This window comes from Leucoraja erinacea, chromosome 17, assembly GCF_028641065.1.
Source record: "Leucoraja erinacea ecotype New England chromosome 17, Leri_hhj_1, whole genome shotgun sequence".
NCBI classification, from domain to species: domain Eukaryota; kingdom Metazoa; phylum Chordata; class Chondrichthyes; order Rajiformes; family Rajidae; genus Leucoraja; species Leucoraja erinaceus.
This window is the reverse complement of record NC_073393.1, coordinates 42,618,207-42,641,584: the sequence shown is the minus strand read 5'-3', so window position 1 is coordinate 42,641,584 and position 23,378 is coordinate 42,618,207. Positions and strand designations below refer to the sequence as shown.

Genomic DNA, 23,378 nt, shown 5'->3' with positions numbered 1-23,378 from the left:
CCTCACTGGACTCTCGTCAATTGGCATACAGGGCAAATAGATCAACAGAGGATGCCATCTCTCTGGCTCTTCACACTGTCCTGACTCACCTGGACAGACAGGGCACGTACGTGAGGATGCTCTTCATTGACTATAGCTCTGCATTCAATACGGTCATCCCCACCAAGCTCACCACCGAACTCCACCAGCTAGGCCTCAGCTCGCCGATATGCGATTGGATCCTGAACTTTCTGACGGAGCGACCGCAGGCAGTGAGACTGGGCCCGCACCTGTCCTCCACTATCACCCTGAGCACCGGCACACCACAGGGCCGTGTACTAAGCCCCATGCTCTACTCATGACTGTGTTCCTGCATTCGACACCAACACCATCGTGAAGTTTGCAGACGACACAACAGTGATTGGGCTGATCACCAACGGTGATGAAACAAAATACAGAGCGGAGGTGCAGAACCTGGCGGACTGGTGCACACGTAACAACTTGTCACTAAACACCTCCAAGACCAAGGAGCTGATTATTTACTTCAGGAGGTCCCATAATGGAGAATATGCCCCAATCTCCATCTACGGGGAAAGTGTGGAGAGAGAGTCCAGCTTTAAGTTTCTGGGCACTCACATTTCAGAGGACCTCACATGGTCCACCAACACCGCTGCATTGGTCAAGAAGGCACAGCAACGAATGTTCTTCCTGAGGACATTAAAACAGACTGGTCTGCCCCAACAGCTGCTGGCAACCTTCTACCGCTGCACCACAGAGAGCATATTAACGTATGGCATCACTGTGTCGTATCTCAGCTGCACGGAGGCGGAGAGGAGAGCTCTTCAGCGCGTCGTCCACAGAGCGCAGAGGATCATTGGGACACAGCTACCAGCCTTGGAGGGCATCTACCACACACGGTGCCTCAGGAAGGCCGTCAGCATCCATAAAGACTCCTCACACCCTTGTAACGGACTGTTCGAACTACTTCCCTCCGGCAGACGTTACAAGGCTTTCTACGCCCGAACCTCCAGACTCAGAAACAGCTTCATTCCCAGAGCTATAGCGGCTCTGAACCGGCCCTGCTGAGTGCCCCCCACCCCCCCTGGACTGTCTCCCTCGGATGGTCACGACACACAGCTTATTTATTTATTTTACTTTTCTTTTACATCGGTTGGAAGCTGCATGCTAAATCTAGCTGCACTGATGTGCAATGACAATAAAAGATATTATTCTTATTCTTAGAAGGTTGCTCTGAACTTTAGCTCCACCCACTCACATGTAATACAGGATGTTTCTTGCATCAGAAAGGCTGACAGCCACCTGTGACATACTGACTGATGGCAACATTACAACCTGTGTTTTACAAATAGCTTATAAAATCTGCAAGAAAGACTGGAGTAAGTCTAAACAAATACTAAAGTTCTAAGCAAGAATATATATTTTTTCTAAAATCCTTATATTTAAATAACAAGGGATCCAGGGAGAACCAGTTACCCAATTGATACACAATTAGCTTCATGGTTGGAAGCAGAGGGTGGTGGTGGAAGGTGTTTTGTTTTTTTTACAGACTGAGGACCTGTGACTAGACAAGTCCTTCAGAAAACAGTGTTATGGTCTCTGCTCTTTGCCATCTATATTAATGATTTGGGCGTGTAGGCAAACTAGGAAATTTGCATAGTTTGCTCTACGAAAGATGTCTTTCTGGGAAGAGTTAAGCAATGCTGGCACGAGAGCCTGCCCTCAGGGAGAGGTTAAGCTGCTAGGAGTAGTCCTTGGAGTCCATGAACTGGGGATTGATCTTATGAAGTTGTATGAAATCATGAGAGAAATAGATGGGGAGAATGCAGTCTATATGATCACCCCTTATCCTCCTGCACTCCAAGGAGTAAAGTCCTAGCCTATTCAAGAACCAGAGGACGCACGTTTAAGGTGAGAGGAGATTTAATAGGAGCCTGAAGGGCAACTTTTATTGTACAGAGGGTAGTGGGTATATGGAACAAGCTGCCGGGGGAGGTAGGTGAGGCAGTCACAGGGTGAGGCAGTCTCAGGGTGGTCAAGAAGGCTGTTGCAACATTGGCCTTTATCGGTCAGAGAATTGAGTAGAGAAGTTGAGATGTTATGTTGCAGCTGTACAAGACAGTGGCAAGGCTGCTCTTGCAGTATGATGTTCAGCTTTGGTTACCCCGTTATAGAAAATACACCATTAAACTGGAAATGGTCCAGAGAAGATTTACCAGGATGTTACCAGGACTCGAGGGCTTGAGTCATAGGGAGAGGTTGTGCAGATTAGATCTCTATTCCTTGGAAGACAGGGGGCTTAGGGCTGATCTTATAGAGAACGATAAAAACATGAGGGGAACAGATAGTGTAAATAAATGGTAAATAGATAGGAGAATCAAGAAACAGAGCACACAAGTTTAAGGTGAGAGGGGGAAAGATAGGAACGCCAGGGGCAACCTTTCCACAAAGGGTGGTGGGTATATGGAAAAAGTAGTTGATGCAAATGTTTTTGAAATGTCACTATCATATCTGCCTCAACCACCTACCCCCAGCAGTGCATTCCAGGCACTCGCCACCCTCTGTGTACAAACCCCTCACTGCACATTTCCTTTCAAGTCCTCTGGGATCTCGCCTGTGGCTAGAGAAGATGCAAAGATCTTTGTCACGGTTCCTGCAATCTTCTATCTTGCGTCTCTCAATTGCCAGGAATAGATGCCATCAGGTCCTGGGGGGATTCATCTCTCTTAATGCTCCCAACTCAAATTTCACTGTACACGTGACAACAAACTGACTGTGAAACCTTGGAACCTTTACGTGTCCCACATGTCCTACTCCTTAATCCCAAACTGCCCAATGCATATTATTCTCCACACTGATCTCACTGTCCTCCATGTCCTTCTCCTTGGTGAAATCAGATGCAAAGTAGCTCGTTTAGTAGCTCGCAGACTCCATGGACAAATTCACTCCTTTATCCTCAAGCTGGTTACCTTCTTGTTTTTAACGTAGGTATAAAAAGCTTCAGGATTTTGTTTAATCCAACATATTTTTCCACAATACAATACATTTTATATGAAGCCTCAAATATAAATGCTGTATTTTCTAGAAATCATCCTAACAAAGATACTTTCCTCAGAACTACCAAATTCAAAATTTGCATTCTATAGCAGGAGGAATCTGCTGTGGGTTAAAAATACAATCAAAGCGTAAGTAAAGATCCCTCAGGTTATGAAGTGAAAGGAAATGTCACCCATGACTAAAATACAGGAAGTCGGCTGAAAACCACATGTCACGAATAGACAATAGACGCCAGCAACTCCATTGAATGAGATCAAGGCTGATCATCCCCAATCAGTGCCCCGTTCCTGCCTTCTCCCCATATCCCTGACTTGGCTATCTTTAAGAGCTTAATGAACAGCAAAGAAAGAAATTATAACTTTATTTGTAGAGCACTTTTCATACAATTGACTGCAACCCAAAGTGCTTTTCACAAAACACCCAGGTCTAAACAAAATACAATTTAAAACAGTAGGGATATAGACAGTTAATAACATAAAAAGCACAGATTTTATAAAAAAACTAGACCAAGTGCAGACCCAGGAGGAGGGGGGGGGGGGGGGGGGGGGTGGAGGGGGGGGGGGGGGGGGGGGGGGGGGGGGGGGAGAGGGGGGGGGGGGGGGGAGAGAGGGGGGGGCAGCAGGAAAATGGGGAATGTTGTAATAACATTAATATCTCTGTCAATTTTCATCAAAGGGAAAAATCCTCGGCACACACGCGGCGGAGGGGGGCTCTGAGCGAGGTGGCCAAAAATGACGGCCGTAGGTGGCGGCGTACTCTCGGAAACCGCAGCACAGAAAGCCAAAACCGGTCAAGAACAGAGTTTTAGTAATATATAGATAAAATAAAAAGTTGAGTGTAAAAGAACAAAGAAACAAACACCGAGGTGTGATTCAGCCTTCCATATACTATATGTGCACACAAGCACGAGATAAATACAAGAGAATAAAGGTCGTTTTTGCAATGTCATCGGAAGAAGTAAAGTCAGTTAAAAGCTAGAGTGAAAAGATAAGTTTTTAGTTGCCGTTTAAAAATTTCAACTGAGTGGGCGTTTCTCATAGCCCTGGGCCGGGTATTCCACAGATTGGGGGCGTAATTGAAAAAAGCTGCTTCACCAATGTTCTTATAGCTGCGGCATTGCGAGGCTAGTGGGCCGGCATCAGAAGACCTGAGCGCTTGAGTAGGGGCATAGGGAAGGAGGGAGTCTGTAAAATATGCTGCTCCTAAGCCATTTAGGGCTTTGTAGACAAGAAGGAGTTTATAGTGTATCCTGGATCACACAGGGAGCCAATGAAGGGAGTATAATACTGCGGTGATATGTTTGCTTTTCTTGGTATTTGTTAATAGCCGGGCTGCGGCATTTTGAATGAGCTGTAACGTTGGTGGGTTTTGAAGACAGACGGGTAAATAAGGCATTGCAGTAATCAAGTCTGCTTGATATGAAAGCATGTATGAGTTTTTTTACAGTCATGTTGAGTTAAGAAAGGCCATACTTTAGCAATATTTCTGAGGTGATAGAAAGCACGCTTTGTTACCTTATTTATGTGAGATTTAAAATTAAGATCATTGTCAATTTCTACTCCCAGGCTTGTGACATAGGCAATCAAATTTCTCAGTTTACCGAGTAATAGCTCTCTCTTGTGTTTTGATCCAAGTAATAGTGGTGTTGTTTATTATCTAAGGTTCATAAGCTCTTAATATACTTAAGACGTGCTCACAGCCATGTGAGAGGACCACAGGTATCCATGAGTCTTCCCTTTGGGTCGAGGATAACTTTCTATTCTGAGCAATGAACACAAATGTTGTAGTCAGCTGGACCACTTCAGCGATCATAAGACATTGCACATGATGATGTGTGTGTGTGCGTGTGAATTACTAGCACTTCCAAAGGACAAATCGTTTGCTACAAGAAAAATCACTGCCCAGGACCCCAACATGTCTGTGTCTGGTACAGATTCATGCGGCACATCTACTGAGAGGACCCACCCTGCAGAGGATGGGGAGAGGGAATCAGAGCGGGGGCAGAACAATGTGGAAGGGAAGATCAGGGGGTGAATGAGAGGCGAAAAGGGGGCAAGTAAAGAGAGAGGGAGAGAGAAAGAGAGCAAAGGTGGGAAGATTGAAAGGAGGTTGACTGAAATAAGAAGGGGATCTGGGTGGGTGAAGGAGGACGGCAGAGGATAGGTGTGGGTTAGATCACGGATGTGTGAGTGCATGTGAGGTTGGTGTGTGCTCTGGGTCTTTTTAGTATGTGTGTATGTATGTATGTGCTGGAGCACACGTTTTGCCCTATTTTCATTTTAATTTGAATGTAACGACATATTTAAACACTGAGATTTTTGTTTGTCTTATTTATTATGATATTGCATTGAAGCATGATGGTGAAGCTCAATAGGTCCCCCTGACAACTAGAATCTTTATCAAACGCACAGAGCATATTTATTACCATCGACCTGATGAGACAAAGTTATGGTTGACTGACTGTTGAGAGATCAAAGCCTATATTTAGCTGACTTGGCATAGCACAGCCGTGACAACAGATTACAATGCCATGCTTCCTTAGTATCAGAGCAGAACACAATTAGCCAACCTCACCATGACCGAGGCACTGCTGGTTATTGATAATAATTAATACCATGAATCTGAAATGGAAGGAATTTTCTTATGTTGCTCATGGATCTTATAGAAACATATAAAATTATAAAAGGACTGGACAAGCTAGATGCAGGAAAAATGTTCCCAATGTTGGGCGATCCAGAACCAGGGGCCACAGTCTTAGAATAAAGGGGAGGCCATTTAAGACTGGGGTGAGAAAAAAACGTTTTCACCCAGAGAGTTGTGAATTTGTGGAATTCCCTGCCACAGAGGGCAGTGGAGGCCAAATCACTGGATGGATTTAAGAGAGAGTTAGATAGAGCTCTAGGGGCTAGTGGAATCAAGGGCTATGGGGAGAAGGCAGGCACGGGTTATTGATTGGGGACGATCAGCCATGATCACAATGAATGGCGGTGCTGGCTCGTAGGGCCAAATGGCCTCCTCCTGCACCTATTTTCTATGCGTCTAAGAAATGGAAGTGATGGTTAGATCAGCCATGATTGAGTGGCAGAGTAGACTTGATGGGCCGAATGGCCTAATTCTACTCCTTATCATATGATCTTGTGAATATAATTGGCACAGGTGGTGATAACCTTTCCCATTTGTCTACAAAATCAACCTGTTTCAAATTTTATTCAGTTTTCCTACACTATAGCCATTTTCAAAAGAACGTGATTAGTTGTGAAATTCTGTGGTATATCTTGAGTTACAAAATCAACGAGAAAAATCCAACTTATTTCCTTTGCTTTAGTATTACAGCGCACAGATGTTTATTTTCCTCTCCCTATTCTACTTACAAACATGCCATGGTCATGAAAGAATTATTTTCTAATCTTCACGTCATACATTATAGTGTGTGAAATAATAATTACGACTGTAATTTTAAGGTAAACTGTCTCTGTGAATACATGGTGCAGTTGTAAGTACTTTGAACAAAATTTGAAAGATATGGAGCAGGGAAAGTGATGCAAGCACAAGTTTAAAATTAAGTATGTAGGAAGGAACTGCAGATGCTGGATTAAACCAAAGATAGACTGAAATAACTCAGCAGGTCAGACAGCATCTCTGGAGAAATGGTCTGAAGAGGGTCTCGACCCAAAACATCACCTATTCCTCTTTAAAAATTAAGTATATGTTAGATGTTATCAGATAAAATGTAGGATGTAAATTGGATTGAAGAATTCTTGTGAAGGAAATACCAAGATACTGAAATGAAACAATGTAATAATTTTTATACAACAAGCTGAAGGATAGGATTTGGAATACAGGAAAACCGAGTAGCACTTCCATGGGACCAGCGAGCTGCTTGCATTTAACTTTAGTGTAGAATTCTGATAGTTATACATATCAGCATGTTTAGTCCGTTTTGAAGTGAGTAGAATGTACAGCTTGCCTTCAGCTAAAGAATATTTCTGAACAGATTGCAAGCTCCTGCAGTGTGAGGTTTCCTCAAAATGAATCATGAATCAAAGCACTATAAAGTGTTACAGGAAAAGGGAGCTAGCAGTCAGGCCAGGAGTGCGGCAGAGAATTTCTGCGAGAACTCAAGCGGACATTTGGACAAGTCTCCAGTATATACCCAATGATAGCAGAACTGTATAAAGTCTCCCCTGACTCTCACACTGAGTCTTGACCCGAAACGTCACCCATTCTTTCTCTCTGATGCATTTTGTGTCTATCTTTTGTACAGACATTACCCTCCTTGCCCATGTGCCCGACTCACACAAATAATTTTGACCTCATCAGCCAAAGACCTTGACACAACTGGTCCATTTAACCTCTTAATTTAAATTAATTTTCCCTGAAGGATTGTGGATTTGACATGTGACGATAACTTTAAACAATGGATGTTTTTGGATGATATTATCAAAATCAGTCACCCATTATAAACTGTACAGTGCCGAGTGGTGGCAAAGGACTGTGAATGGACTGACTTTCTCACCGGGCCACCCTACAAAACTACTAGTATTTGGGGAAGAGCAGGAGAAACCGGTGGGAGACAAGATAAAAACAACGAGGGAGAGGGAGGAGCGTTGTTCCAACAACAACCTATAATATATAGCATTAGAAAACTGAACAGAGAAGACAAACGGTAAAGTATGTTTACAAACCGCCAAGCCAGTCCACTGTTATAAATAAGAATTCCCTTGTCCTATCTGGGACATATGGCAATAAAAAAAACTCTCGACTCTTGCCTCTTCTTCAAATAAGGAAATGGAAATGAGAACAGGAAGAAAATGGAAATGAAACAGGAAGAGGGCTGGTGTCACACGTGTTTACTGGTCCAATTCGTCAGCCACAAGAGCAATCTGCTCGTGAGTTTTAGTGCAGAACGCGAATGTTTGCTTTACAATGAGTAATGATAAAAAATAATAAAAAGTAATGGCTACAAGAGGCGATTGGGGGTTGGTTGCTACTAGTGCATACTCACAGATACACATACATGCCACCAGTTTGGCTCCATCTTCGGGCACTGGGCAGGAGGGGAAGGCGGGTTTGATGATATAAGTGGCGAAGACCAGCGCCACGATGTACTGCGAGCTGGGCCGGATGATGAGCAGCTCGATCCAGAGTTTGAGGAAAGCCACGAGGGAACCGTACACCTCCAGGATGTACGCGTAGTCGCCCCCGGACTTCATGATGGTGGTGCCCAGCTCGGCGTAACACAGCGCGCCGATAGTGGAGAAGATGCCGCACATGGACCAGATGATGAGGGAGAAGCCGACAGAGCCCGCTTCCCGCACCACCCCGGTGGGAGTGATGAAGATGCCCGAGCCGATGATGGTCCCCACGATAATGGCCACGCCGTTAGTCAGTGTGATGGTCCGCTTCAGGGCCACGTCGGGCGGCTGCTCGGCCCCCGCTGCTAGCGGGCTGTCCTGCCCCCGGCACACGCCCGGCTCCCCGTTCACAGTCGCCTCCAGCATCCTCTCATTCACCTGCCCCTCGTCCTCCCCTTGCTCCCGCACCAAGCCCGAACCCGAGCCTCTCTTCTTTAAATTAGACATGATGTCTTCAATTCAGCCTCACAGCAGCTGCTCCCAGTCGCGGTGTCGCTGCCGCTGTTGCTGTTGCCTTTGTCCGGCGCCGGCTGGACAATCTACAATTGTACACGACCTGCTGGCCAAAGATCTTTGCTGCTGGCTGCATGGAGCGCCGGTTGCCGCTGCTGCTGCTGCTGCTGCTGCTTGTACTCGGCTCTGTCCCCTCAGTCATTCATGGGTTGGGACATGATGCAAGACTGAGGCGGATTGCACGTTTTGCGTTCACCTTGGCGTCAGAACTTGCAGCTAATCCAATTTGACGCGTTTATTCCACTGCCATTCGGCAAGAGTGAAGCGCTCAGAGCTCAAAAACATATTCCCAACTGCTAATTAGGCATTAAACTTTGACATTTTAATATTTGTGGTTAAATTCCACCCAGTCAAACGAGTTTATATTAAAAAAAGTTCATAAAAGGCGTGATATATTCTAAAGGAACCCGCCTTACAGATCCCACCAATTATCCTCAGTAAACTAGAACATGGGGACATAGCAATACAGGACTAAATATAAACTCCACTATCACCTGAATAGGACAGCTTTGGAGGGATATGGGCCAAGCGCAGACAGCTGGGACTAGTGTAGACGTGACATGTGTAAGAAGGAACTGCAGATGCTGCTTTAAACCGAAGAATGACACAAATAGCTGGAGTAACTCAGTGGGACAGGCAGCATCTCTGGAGAGAATGAATGGGTGGATGTGGAGAGGGGAAAGAGGGGAGGGCATAAAAAGGCAGTTGAAGGGCGTACTGTAGCTGGATGAGCTGCTGCCTCACAACGCCAGAGATTCTGAATTTAAGTGCTGTCTGTGTGGAGTTTGCACGTTCTCTCTCTGACCACCTGGGTTTCTTTTGGGTTCTCCGGTTTTCTCCCACATCTCAAAATATGTGTGGGGTTGCCTGTTAATTGGCCTCTGTAAATTGACCCTGGTGTATAAGGGAGTGGACTCTGTGGGCCTAAGGTCCTGTTTCCATGATGTATCTCTAAAAATAAAAACGATACGTGGGTCTCGGGGATGGAAGATGAGCTTATGGTGGAAGATGAAGGAGCAAGGTGACTAATGTGGGGGAATTGTGTGCACAAGTGGGTGGGAAATGGGGTTAGAGGACCTGGCTTTGAATCTACCTTCCAGAGTTGACTAAGTGTAAATAGACCCTCAATGTATAATGGACTGAGAGGGATTGCTGATGTTGGTTTGCTTATCCAGCCAGTGGATTTGGAGAATGATATGTGGTAACTCTCCAATGATTCGACCTGCATTGAGTCCTGTGGTTACCAATCCTATTTACTGATACCTGGTAAACATAAAGCTATGGTTTATCTTGTGGGGAGATCTATCTTGATGTTCAAACACTCTTCACATGATCATAAGTTGTGTTGGAACACGGCAGGTCATAATAAATTTCAACAACAATCTTGGCCTCCATTGAGGTATATTTCCTGAAATGTGACCTCATGAAATTTTCCTCATGTGGGCAGTTGATACTGTGGAGTGGAGTAGGTAGGTAGGGTGTTGTGGAGTGCAGCAGGTAGGTAGGGTGTTGTGGAGTGGAGCAGGTAGGTAGGGTGTTGTGGAGTGGAGCAGGTAGGTAAGAGTGGATGATCAGCCATGATCATATTGAATGGCGGTGCAGGCTCGAAGGGCCGAATGGCCTACTCCTGCACCTATTCTCTATGTTTCTATGTAGGGTGGTGAAGAAGGTTTTTGGCGCATTGGCTGTCAACAATCAATAAATCGAGTTTAGAGTTATGTTAGAGTTGTACAACGGGTTGGTGAAGTACAGACAGATGAGTTATGTTTAACTAGGTATCATGTTCAGCACAAACACTGTGGGCCGAAGGGCCTGTTCCTGTGCTGTACCGTTCTACCTTCTATGTTATCACGGTAGTTAGATGTGGTTTTTGCTTACATCTTTAGGCTATACGAATGGCTTGGCGCTTGGCTTTTGAGCTTATTGAGACTCCTGCTGCTTCCAAATCTTTCTTTGGGCCAACACTTAACTTTCTCGATCCTTCTTACTTTCCTAAATCATCAAGGCCTCATCCCTTGGAGTCAACAGCAGCTGGTTATGTACCCTTGCTTCTTCTTCTTGCGTATGGTGTACACAGCCTAAAGTTGTAGGATAACTTGTTCTATTTGATCTAATTTGATTGTGCACGCCAGGTTGATTGCATTCGTCAACACAAGGCGGGCCACGTGATGGTTGCAATCTCCCACCCCGACACATGCTTAACAATCCTGGATACAGAAGCTTGGCTAACTCCTACCAACTTTACGATCTGCAGAAGGACTTGGACAGATTGGGAGAGAGGGCAAAGAGTGGCAGATGGAATACAGCAGAGCAAAGTGCATGGTCATGTACTTTGGTATTAACATAGACACATAGGTGCAGGAGTACGCCATTCGGCCCTTCAAGCCAGCACCACCATTCAATATGATCATGGCTGATCATCTAAAATCAGTACCCAGGTCCTGCTTTTTCCCCATATCACTTGATTCCTTTAGCTCAAAAAAGAACTAAATCTAACTCTCTCTTGAAAACAGTAGGAACAAAGGCATAGACTATTTGCTAAATGGGGATAGGATTCAGAAATCGGAGTTGCTGAATTCTCAAAAGGTTAATTTGCAAGTTGAATTGGTAGTAAGGAAGGCAAATGCAATGTTAACATTCATTTCACAAGGTTTAAAATATAAAAGCAGAGATGTAATGCTGAGGCTCTTTAAGGCACTGGTCAGACGGCATTTGGAGTATTATGAGCAGTTTTGGGCCCCATATCTGGCGCTGCAGAGGGTCCAGTGGAGGTTTACAAGAATCATCCTGGGTATTTTCACACAGAGAGTGGTGAATCTCTGGAACTCTCTGCCACAGAGGGTAGTTGAGGCCAGTTCATTGGCTATATTTAAGAGGGAGTTAGATGTGGCCCTTGTGGCTAGGGGGATCAGGGGGTATGGAGAGAAGGCAGGTACGGGATACTGAGTTGGATGATCAGCCATGATCATATTGAATGGCGGTGCAGGCTCGAAGGGCCGAATGGCCTACTCCTGCACCTAATTTCTATGTTTCTATAATTAGATTAACATAAGATGAGCATTTGACGGCACTGGGCCTGTACTCGCTGGTGTTTAGAAGGATGAGGGGAAGTTTCATTGAAACTTACCAAACAGTGAAAGGCCTGAATAGCGTGGATGCAGAGAGGAAGTTTCCATGAGTGAGGGAGTCTAGGACCAGAGGGCACAGCCTCAGAACAGGATGTACCTTTAGAAAATAGATGGGAAGGAATTTCATCAGTGAATCTGTTCAATTGCCACAGACAGGTGTGCAGGCCGTTATTGGGTCGTTTTAAAGCATAGATTGTAAGAGTGGCAAAGGTTACGGGAAGAACAAGGACAGCACGATGGAGCAGCGGTAGAATTGCTGCCTTAGAGCGCTTGCAGCGCCAGGCACATGGGTTTGATCCAGACTACGGGTGCTGCCTGTACGGAGTTTGTACGTTCTTCCTGTGACCTGCGTGGGTTCCCTCCCATACTACAAAGATGTACAGGTATGTGTGTAAATTGGCTTGGTAAATATAAAAATTGTCCCTAGTATGTGTAATGTGCGGGGATTGCTGGTTGGCGCGGACCCGGTGGGCCGAAGAGCCTGTTTTCGCGCTGTATCTATAAACTAAACTAAACTAAAACAAATGGTAGAAATTCTCATTGCCTACTTTACAATTTTATTACTTGGGCAATCACAATTTTTGCTTTTACAGAGCTTAGGAACTTGAGCTTTATTTGTGGTGTTATTTTTAAACTATGTTAATCTTATGTATGCCATTTGATATGAGTTTTTATCTGCTATTTCTGTGCGCAAAGGCACAGAAACATTCCTGGTTATTTAATGTTGCTTATGTCTGGCAGAGAAAATATCACTGCTCACTACGTAAATAAAGTTGTTTACAAAATATTATAGCCTAGAGTAGATAGATCCGAGCAAAATATGAAAAATAAATATAGCTGCAATTGCTAACATCTGAAACAAAAACAGAAAATGCTGGAAATATATGGGGTCAAGCAGCACCTGTGGAAAAAAAGTTAAACATTTAGAATTGGAGATTCTTGCATAAAAGTATAAACAAGGTGATTTTTAAATTGGTTGAGGCAGAATTGGTTATATTTCATAAAGAATTAATTAGCTTCATTAGAGATCTTCGGTTTCCTCCCGCACTCCAAAGACGTACAGTATGTAAATTGACGATATGTATGTAAATTGTCTTGGTAAATGTAAAAATTGTCCTTAGTGCGTGTAGGATAGTGTTAATGTATGGGGATCGCTGGTCGGCACGGACCCAGTGGGCTGAAGGGCCTGTTTCTGAGCTGTATCTCTAAACTAAACAAATCCCAGTATGGTGTTGAGAGGGGAAGATAGATCAGCAATGATTGAATGGTGGTTAACTCAATGGAATAAATGGCTTCATTCTGCTCCTATGATTTATGAACATATCTCTCAATGTGACTTCAAGCAATGTCGATGGAAGGTCATGTTCACCTTCATGTAATGATATCCATTTTGTAAATTGCTTGACGGGTATTGTATCATCCACCCTAAACCAGAGGGTGGATAATACAATACCGATTCAATGCTGGTGTGAGGTTATTATTTTGCCTTTAATTTATTTTGTGTGTTATTCATTTTAAATATAAGAAGAAATGGTGGACGTAGAAACTCATCATATAAAAATATACCAAAATTAGCGCATGATTCAATTAATTTGCACAAGGATGTAAGTTGTCCCAATTCCTGCAGTGCACAGAGTAACAATCACGGTGTAAGTCTCTAAGGGTTGGCTAAACGCACCAGTGCAATGACTGGAGTTGGGGTGAACTTGGTTGTGGATTGGAGATCATAGTTTCGCATTTGTGCTAAAATTTAGCACTGCTATGGGCAAAGGTTGTCGGTAAGGTGCAGTATTACAGGGCAAATGCCTGTTCGAGTGATATAACGAGACTTGTTTGATACCAAGAGTAACTCAGCGGGACAGGCAGCATCTCTGGAGAAAAGGAATGGGTGACGTTTCTTCAGAAAAAGGGTCTAAACCCAAAACCTCACACATTCCTCTCCAGATATGCTGCCTGTCTCCAGCTTTTTGTGTCTATCTTTGGTGTAAACCAGCATCTGCAGTTCCTTCCTACACATGATTGATACCAGTCTCCATTGAGATTAAGGTAATGGGTTGCATGCCTTCATGAAGCAGTCCACACATGCACCACTGCCGGCCAGGTGTTGAGGAGCCTGGCAATTGAAACAGTGGGGAAGGCACAGTGGGAGAGAGGCATTGGTAGAGCGCGTGAAATGGGTCTTCAGACCAGATTACAAACTCTTCCTTCTCCAACCCACTGTGAACCATGGCTACTGCAGTGGCAGGTGCAGTCTCGTAATCATCTCCAGCCTACAACTAAGGGCGGAGGTGAAAGATGGGGCAAGTCGACAGCTGTGTATGGTCCGTGAACTCACCTCCCGCACCATCGGAGTGAACCCCATAGTTCCGTGATTGTCTGGGGAAGCAGGACATGGGGAAGGCGGCACATGGAAACAATGGGGCGACTACTGGAGGCCCACAACAGCGGGGTGAGCGGGTGAATTAAGGGTAACCTGTGACAGCTGCATTGTGGTGGTGGTGGTGGCATTGTGCTGGGCCAGGCTGACCCCTACTCCATTGATCCAGAAGGAACTGCAGACGCTGGTTTAAACCAAAGATAGACACAAAATGCTGGAGTAACTCAGCAGGACAGGCAGCCTCTCTGGAGAGAAGGAATTGGTGACTTTGGGTTGAGACCCTTCTTCAGTATTTTGTGTCCATTGATCTAGTGCTGAATCAAGATCACTGGGCCTTAATATGAGAACATCAGAAATTGCATAAATCTCTGAGCCAAGATCGGATTTTTCAGAGACTTGGAAATTGAAGATGGTGTAGTAACGTGGTCATTCTCTACATGCTGTTCCAGAAGAGAATCTATTTGTGCTGATGTATAGTATGATTTGATCAACATGATCATATTGAATGGCGGTGCATTTCCACAGGCCGAATGGCCTAGGAACTGCACCATTTTCTGTTTCTATCTCTGTATACATGGACAGAAAATGAATAATCTAACGAAGGGTCTGACACACTCTGATGGAGATATTATAATGTGGTGCTGCATGTTATTTTTACACTGGCTGTCATGTGGACTTTTTGTAAATAGCTGGAGGTTCTCACTGGGGTTTTCAGGGGTCTGTGGAGTGAAGAGCGACAGGTGCATAGAGTAGCTATTCGCATGTAGAAGTTTTGGTCTTTCTCTATTGTTAGCCCACTTCTTGCCATAGGGGAAAATCGGATGCTGTTCATCCAGTGATTCCATGCTGAAAATTGCAGGAACTAGTTGATGTGCAGCTAAAATTACAAGACTTGGCTTGTAGCCATGGTGAGAATTTCCAAGCTATTGAGGGGGATCATCACTGAGGCATACACAAAATTGGGTCTTAGGGGTTAAACATCCTAAGACAGGAAGGTGGTTCCCGATGTACAGCGGTAAGTTGCTGCCAGAACAACGAATGCAGTTTAAGGAGACCCGGGGGAAATCTTGACTACGGGCGCTGAGATGTACGGAGTTTGAACGTTTCCCACACGAGCGTTTGGTCAGAGATCTTCGGTTTCCTCCCACACTCCAAAGACGTTGAGGCCAGGTTAATTGGCTATATTGTATGAGGTAAAAGATGTGCCCTAGTGGGTGTCCTAAGTCTGTGCTGTATCACTAAACTGAACAATGTTTTACTGAGTTGGATCTGTACCTGCAGCATAAACATGCGCCCCCAGCTGCCTGAGGGGCCGCAAATGGCCAAAAATCTCCTCCATCCCAGCATTAGCTTTTGGTCTATCTCTGTATAGTCATGTCATGTACGTCAAATATGCAGAACTAATCAAGCATCTTTATAGGTATGTTATTAAAACCTACCTGAATCGCCATTGGGTTATTTTAACAGCCAGGTCTGCGATTTGGCGCTTTTGGATATCTGGAGTTTTTTAAAACGGGGATTTTTTACTAGGCTGTACTAATGCAGATGTTGAGCAGCTACAAATCATTAACGAAAAAATCGCTGCAAGACCATGTCGCAAAAAGGTATTTCTAGTTTTGTTAGGCTCGATAACTAGTTATAATAGGTTTAAAATTACTCTCTGATTCCGCAACATCTCGCAGCCCCAGGGTTTGAAAAAAGCAGGAACAATTTGAGGTATGCTAAAATTACAACATTAATGGGGCTATATGACAGAGCCAAGCTATCATCAAGTTCATCATATCGCATAGTTCATTTGGGCTTTTTATAACCCGCAGTATTTTTCTCGGCATTTGGGGCACTAATACAGCGCGCTAGAGTCTGCATTTACAACGAATGCAGTTCCACATGACCCACTTGAAAGCCGATTTAAATGGGCATTTCTTTACAGCAAGTTTGAACACTAAATTCCTTCCATTTGGCCTGAAATTAATGTAAATTAGATCTAAAGATCTTCGTTTATATTGTCCCATTATTTGTGAATAATCTTTGGACACTTAGGCTATTAATTGGCTTAATGTATCCTTAAAATTGGGCCTTTGATTGTGTCCCTAGATCACAGCTGTTTTTGTAATGTCCATTGAAAATCAATAGGGAACAAGATGCTAATTTCCGAGTATGAAAATGGCCATAACTTTTTTAATACTTGAGATATGAAAGTGAATTTGGTGTCAAATTAAACTTATTGTTATGCTTATCTGATGGGATAAATTGCAGACTTGATGTTTTAAAATCTCAAAATTTTGTAACATTGCTAATCTTTAAACATTGGAGCAGTATCACATATACTGCCTCTGCAAAGTTCTCTAAATCCACCAGTAGGATCGATGTATAAATATCTGCATCCTCTCTCAGGCCAATATCGTAAGATTGAGGCGTTGACCATGTTCCCATGTCAACCAGTTCTTCCCGATGGCAGTGGTGAGATAAGTGCGTGGCCAGGATGGTGTGGGTCCCTGATGATGTTGGCTGCCTTTTTGAGGCAGCGACTTCGATAGATCCCTTCGATGGTTGGGAGGTCAAAGCTGGTGATGGACTGGGCAGTGGTCACAACGTTTTGCAGTCTTTTCCGCTCCTGGACGTTCAAGTTGCCGAAGCAGACCACGATGCAGTCAGTCAGTATGCTCTCTACTGTACACCAGTGGAAGTTCAGGAGAATCCTCTTTGACATGCCAAATCTCCGTAATCTTCTCAGGAAGTAGAGTCGTTGATGTGCTTCTTTATAATTGCATCAGTGTGCGGGGACCAGGGACAACATGGTTTCAAGTCTTACCTCTCCAGCATACTCCTAGCAACGTCAAAGCTGTTGAAAACAAATTGGATGAACTTAAGGCTGGGTTTAACTACCTAAGGGATCTGAGAGACTGCTGTGTGCTCTGTTTCACAGAGACATTGCTCAACACCTGCTTTGCCTGACTGTGTCATATAACTTCAGGGCATCTCAATTCACCTTGGGTGCTCCATAATTAACCCCATGGTGCTTGACTGGAGCAGTCTTGGTGGGTTCCTGCTCCCTCCGGGGAATGCCTTGGAGTGAAGTGTCGTCGATACTACCTGCCACTGGGATTGACTTTGGCAATCCTCAGCAGTTGACTGTACATCCTGCTCCTTGTGAGTGTGAAGCTTGCATCGGGTCAACTATGCACTGCTATCACAAGGCTTGAACACTAGCCCGAGGCCTTAAGGGCCTGTCCCACTTGGCCGTCATTTACTCGACAGGCCGGTAGTGACTGAGGTGCAACAGTCGCGTGCGTCATCATGCGCCCGCACAGCTTCTGGAGCACGTGACGTCATTTAAATACCCAGTTTATGATATTTATGGGGATTTTCTAAACTGTTCCAGTTTCTCGAGTGGTGCTAGCAATTGGAAAACTGCAGATGTGATGCCCCTATAGGTGAATGAAAAGTAGCAAGCTGCAGACCAAATTAATCTGTGGGAAGGAACTGCAGATGCTGGTTTAAATTGAAGATAGACACAAAATGCTGGAGTAACTCAGCGGGGCCGGCAGCATCTCTGGAGAGAAGGAATGGATGATGTTTCGGGTCGTGACTCTTCTTCAGTCTGAAGAAGGGTCTTGACCTGAACGTCGCCCTGTCCCACTTGGTCGTCATTTATGCGACAGGCTGGTGGCGAGCGAAGATTTCGAGCAGCACGATATCCTGGCGCGCTGCACGATACCGCGCGCAACTCCACACTCCTCGTCACTCCTTGCGCCCGTCCCGTGCTACCCACACGCTACCAGGTCGCATAAATGGCGCGCAAATGAATGCCAAGTGGGACAGACCCGTTATTCTTCATATTAGGGGACCACAAACTGGCTGATCTTGATAATGTCACCAAAATACTATCAACACATCCAACCAGAAGTCCAGGCATCCTCCGCTACTTCTACACAACCACCTAGATGCCTGCTGCACCATCCCTGCCACATTTTGGAAAACCAGACCACCTGACATTGCTTTTACAGTGCTGGTCTGAGAAAACAAATGAGATTATTTGTTGACTGCTCCCAGCTGAAGTCCAAGTCTGCAGCATGGTGATATAGCAGTAGAGTTGCTGCCTTACAGCGCCAGAGACCCAGGTTTCATCGCGACTACCTTCTCCCCATGACCTATTGTGTTTTTTCTCCGAGATCTTCGGTTTCCTCTCACATTCTAAAGACGTACAGGATTGTAGGTTAATTGGCTTGGTGGAAATGTAAAACTGTCCCTATTTTGTGTAGGGTCGTGTTAATGTGGGGATCGCTGGTTGGTGCAGACTTGATGGGCCGAAGGGCCTGTATCTCTAAACTAAACTAAATCACTGACAACAACAACGAGCTGAATGCATACGATGCTCATTGTGTATAGTTCAGTAGAATGCGGCCACATACCCCTACACCCTCTGCTGAACATGTACCATGGGCACTGTTGCAGACATCAGATTAGTCTTTCCCAGACCCAAAAGCAGCTGGCCCAGCCCGAGTCCTACTTACTCTCAAAACCCACCTAGACCAGCAGGGGGTAAGGGTATTCACGGGGGGGGGAAACTTTTTCTCTCTCTCCCTGCACTGGAGACCCGACCTTCTCTCAGCGGGTTTCCCTTGTCGTTGAGGCCGCAACGAGGAGCGGCCTCCAACAGGGGGGAGCCGGGGACTCAGGTGCTACTCACCGTCGCCGTCGCAGGTGCTGTGGCCGAGTCCGGAGCATTCCAAAGAGCGGGTGGAGGAGCGCTGCTGCTGGCTGCTGTTCTGCTGAGTCTAGAGGCTGCTGCTGCGGGTCTGCGGACAGCGGCGCCGGGAGCCCGCGGATCCCTAGAGAGAGTTTGTGTTTTTAAACGGGGCTCCTGCAACGGCGACCCTCTCCCGAAGACCGAGTTGCGGTGTCGAAGAGCTCCTGGAGCGGGGCCTAAACACCATTGCCCCGCGCGGCATGGAACGCTCCGAGTCAAGAGTATATTTAACTTTACGAGCGCACATGCGGAGGCTCCATACATTACACACAAGACCGTTGTGCGACATAATTACATTTTACATAAACACCATCACCCTGTGATGGAAGGCCAAAAAAACTTATCTCTCCACTGCACTCTCCCCCCTGATGTCAGAGTCAAAGTCAATCGCCATCGCCAGCCGGGGCTTTGACTTTGACTCTGACATCGGGTGGTGCGAGAGTGCAGTGGTCTTGATAAGTTTTTTTTAATGTTTTTTTTGGCCTTCCATCACAGCTATGTGATGGATGTTTATGTAAAATGTAATTATGTTGTGTCTGGGTCTATTTGTGTGTAATGTATGGCTGCAGAAACGGCATTTCGTTTGGACCTCTAGGGGTCCAAATGACAATTAAATTGACTCTCTCTCTTGACTCTTAAGCAGCATTTTGAATTTATCCCAGCATGGCCTTGATCCACTGCTGCAACAGTCCATTGGAATTGGTGTGTACCGCTCCCATATACCCATCCCTGGAACGCCTGGATAACAAGGATGCCTTTGTGAAACTCCTATTTATTTACATGCTGGAGTGCTGGAGTAAATCAAGCGGCCCAGGCAGCATCTCTGGAGAACATAAAGAGGTGACATTTCAGGTCTATGTAGAGTCTGAAGAAGAGTTTCCGACACAAAAGAGTCTGAAGAAGGGTCATTAAATCGGAATACCAAAAAGACTTTAACTAAAATACAACAATAGTAAAGTCATTTTGTAACCAAGATACCACTTGATAGAAAAGTATTCAGCAAAGTCCTAAATTACAGCTTTCTACTTGGAAAATAAGAATAACAAGTTTATATTTTATGTTGAAAATCACATAGCATTTGGTTGTAGACAAAAATGCTGGAGAAACTCAGCGGGTGCGGCAGCATCTATGGAGCGAAGGAAATAAGCGACGTTTCGGGCTGAAACCCTTCTTCAGACTCAAACCCCGAAACGTCGCCATTCCTTCGCTCCGTAGATGCTGCTGCACCCGCTGAGTTTCTCCAGCATTTTTGTCTACCTTCGATTTTCCAGCATCTGCAGTTCCTTCTTTAGCATTTGGTTGTCCCTTTTGAAATGCTCAAAAAAATAAATCATCTATAGACCAGTAAGCCTGTGGTAGGAAAGTTAGTAGAGAGGATTCTGAGGGATAAGATATGCATGCATTTGTATAGACATGGTTTGATTAAGGTTGATCAACATGGATTTATACAGGGCAGATCTCGATTGAGTTTACTTGAAGAAGTACCCATGAAGGTTGAAGAGGGCAGGGCTGTTGGGGAGGTAGTTGAGGAATGTACTGTAACAGTATTTACCAGACACTTGGACAGGTACATGTATTGGGAAAGCATTAGAGGGATATGGGCCAATGTGTGCAAGTGGACTAGCACAGATGGGAGAACTCTTGGGTGTCAGCATGGTCGAGGAGTCAGCTAAAAGGTTTGCTTCCATGCTCAATGACTCAATGGATGATTCTATGACTCTGCATTGTTCCCTGAAAGTCGTGTTGCAGGTAGAAAGGTTGGTGAATGGCTTTTGGTACATTAGCCTTCATCATCAGAGAACTGAGTTTAGAGTTTAAGATATTATGTTACAGTTGTACAAGACATTGATGAAGCTGCACTTGGAGGAGTATGTTCAGTTTTGGTCACCGTGTTTCAGTAAAGCTGTCATTAAGCTGGAAAGGTGCAGAGAAGATGTATGAGGATATTGCCAGGAATCAGGTGCTTGAGCTATATGGAAAGATTCAAGCAGGAATCTTAGGCCTGATTTAATAGAAGCATATAAAGTTATGAGGGGAATACATAGGGTGAATGCACAGAATATTTTCTTCAAGGTAGGGGAATCAAAATCTAGGTTTAAGGTGAGGTGGGGGGGAGGGTTTTAATAGGAACCCGAAGGCAACTTTTCACACGAGGTTGGTGTATTTATGCAACGAGCTGCCAGAGGAAGCATTTGAGGCAAGTGCAATAACATCATAAAAAAAAAAAATTGGACAGCTAAAGTACATGGATAGGAATGGTTTCGAGGGAGAGGGATCAAATGTGGGCAAATGGGACTAGATTCAATGGGGAATCTTGGTCAGCATGGACGAGTTGGGCAGAAGGGTCTGTTTCGGTGCTGAATAACTCTTATCACTCGCATAACTTAAAAAAATTGGAAATGAGTGAATCACATCTAGAAATTAGCCAGCAGCATCAAGAGTTCTTTGGAATTCTACATTGCATCTTTTAAATGTCATATATGTTGGGAAACAATAGCAATAAAAACCACAATATTTAAACTCTGATGATAATAAATGCCAAATGGCTATTCACTGTTGATTACAGAACAGCTGTAATGGAAACAAATAATAGAATCTGCTCCTTATTTCTTATCGTAGACACAAAATGCTAGAATAACCCGGCTGGATATGCAGCATTTCTGGAGAAAGGAATAGGTGGCATTTCAGGTCGAAACCCCTTCTTCAGTCTGAGTCACTCCAGCATTGGTGTGTCTATCTTTAATGTAAACTAGCATCTGAAGTCAATGTTCATAACACGCTTGGGTGTAAGCTACCCAAACTATATCCCTGCAGTATGAACATTGACTTCTCTAACTTCAAATCGCCCTTGCTTTCCCCCCCTCCCCATCTCTCTCCCCCCCCCCCCCTCCCAGTTCTCCCATCAGTCTTACTGTCTCCGACTACATTCACCACTAACTTCAATCCGGCACTCAAATGCACCTGGACCATTTCCGACACTTTCCTACCATTTCTTAACCTCGTTATCTCCATCGCAGGTGATAGACTTGTGACCGACATCCACTATTAACCCATTGACTCCCATGGCTATCTAGACTACACTTCTTCCCACCCTGCTTCCTGTAAGGACTCCATCCCCTACTCCCAATTCCTCCGTCTACGCCGCATCTGCTCCCAGGATGAGGTGTTCCACACCAGGGCATCGGAAATGTCCTCATTCTTCAGGGAACGAGGGTTCCCCTCCCCTGCTATAGATGAGGCTCTCACCAGGGTCTCCTCAATACCCTGCAACACTGCTCTCTCTCCCCATCGCGCCACTCGGAACAAGGGCAGAGTCCTCCTTGTCCTCACCTTTCACCCCACTAGCCGTCACATACAACAAATAGTCCTCCGTCAGTTTCGCCACCTCCAACGTGACCCCACCACTCGCCACATCTTCCCATCTCACCCCCTGTCTGCTTTCCCCAAAGACCGCTCCCTCCGTAACTCCCTTGTCAATTCTTCCCTTCCCTCCTGCACCACCCCCTCCCCGGGCACTTTCCCTTGCAACCGCAGGAGATGCTGCACTTGTCGCTTTACCTCCCCTCTTGACTCCATTCAAGGACCCAAGCAGTCGTTCCAGGTGCGACAGAGGTTCACCTGCACCTCCTCCAACCTCATCTACTGCATCCGCTGCTCTAGATGTCAGCTGCTCTACATCGGTGAGACCAAGCGTAGGCTTGGCGATCGCTTCGCCGAACACCTCGGTCCGCAATAACTAACCTGATCTCACGGTGGCTAAGCACTTCAACTCCCCCTCCCATTCCAAATCTGCCCTTTCTGTCCTGGGCCTCCTCCATGGCTAGAATGAGCACCACCGGAAATTGGAGGAGCAGCACCTCATATTCCGCTTGGGCAGTCTGCACCCTAGCGTCATAAACATTGAATTGTAAAATTTCCGGTAGCCCTTGCTGACTCCTCCCCTTCCCAGCTCTCCCTCAGCCCTCTGGCTCCTCTTCCTTTCTTCTCCCCCCCCCCCCCCCCCCCCCCCCACCCCCACCCACCCTGCATCAGTCTGAAGAAGGGTTTCAGGCCAAAACGTTGCCCATTTCCTTCACTCCATAGATGCTGCCGCACCCGCTGAGTTTCTCCAGCATTTTTGTCTACCTTCGATTTTCCAGCATCTGCAGTTCCTTCTTGAACATTCTATCTCTGTCCCACCCACTTCCGTCATCAGTTTGAAGAAGGGTCTCGACCCGAAACGCCACGCATTCTTTCTCTCCAGAGATGCTGCCTGTTCCGCTGAGTTACTCCAGCATTTTGCGTCTACCTTTGATTTAAACCAGCAGCATCTGCAGTTCTTTCTTTCACAAAGAAAGTACTGAAATATATTGTGGGTCCACATCAACATATTTTAATATCTTATTTCAGAGATAGAACTATTGAAGTTGCTCCATAGAATA

At 45.3% G+C, this 23,378-nt stretch overlaps 1 protein-coding gene across 1 annotated transcript in view; it reads right to left on the bottom strand.

Annotated features, from left to right (window-relative positions):
- slc7a5 (solute carrier family 7 member 5) overlaps window positions 1-8,933 on the bottom strand; it is a 70,592-nt gene extending 61,659 nt beyond the window's left edge. The window contains exon 1 of the mRNA XM_055649059.1: window positions 8,060-8,933. Coding sequence (XP_055505034.1) covers window positions 8,060-8,636 — 577 coding nt within the window. The 5' untranslated portion in view covers window positions 8,637-8,933. The remainder of the gene's footprint in view (window positions 1-8,059) is intronic.
- Between the last annotated feature and the right edge of the window lie 14,445 nt (window positions 8,934-23,378).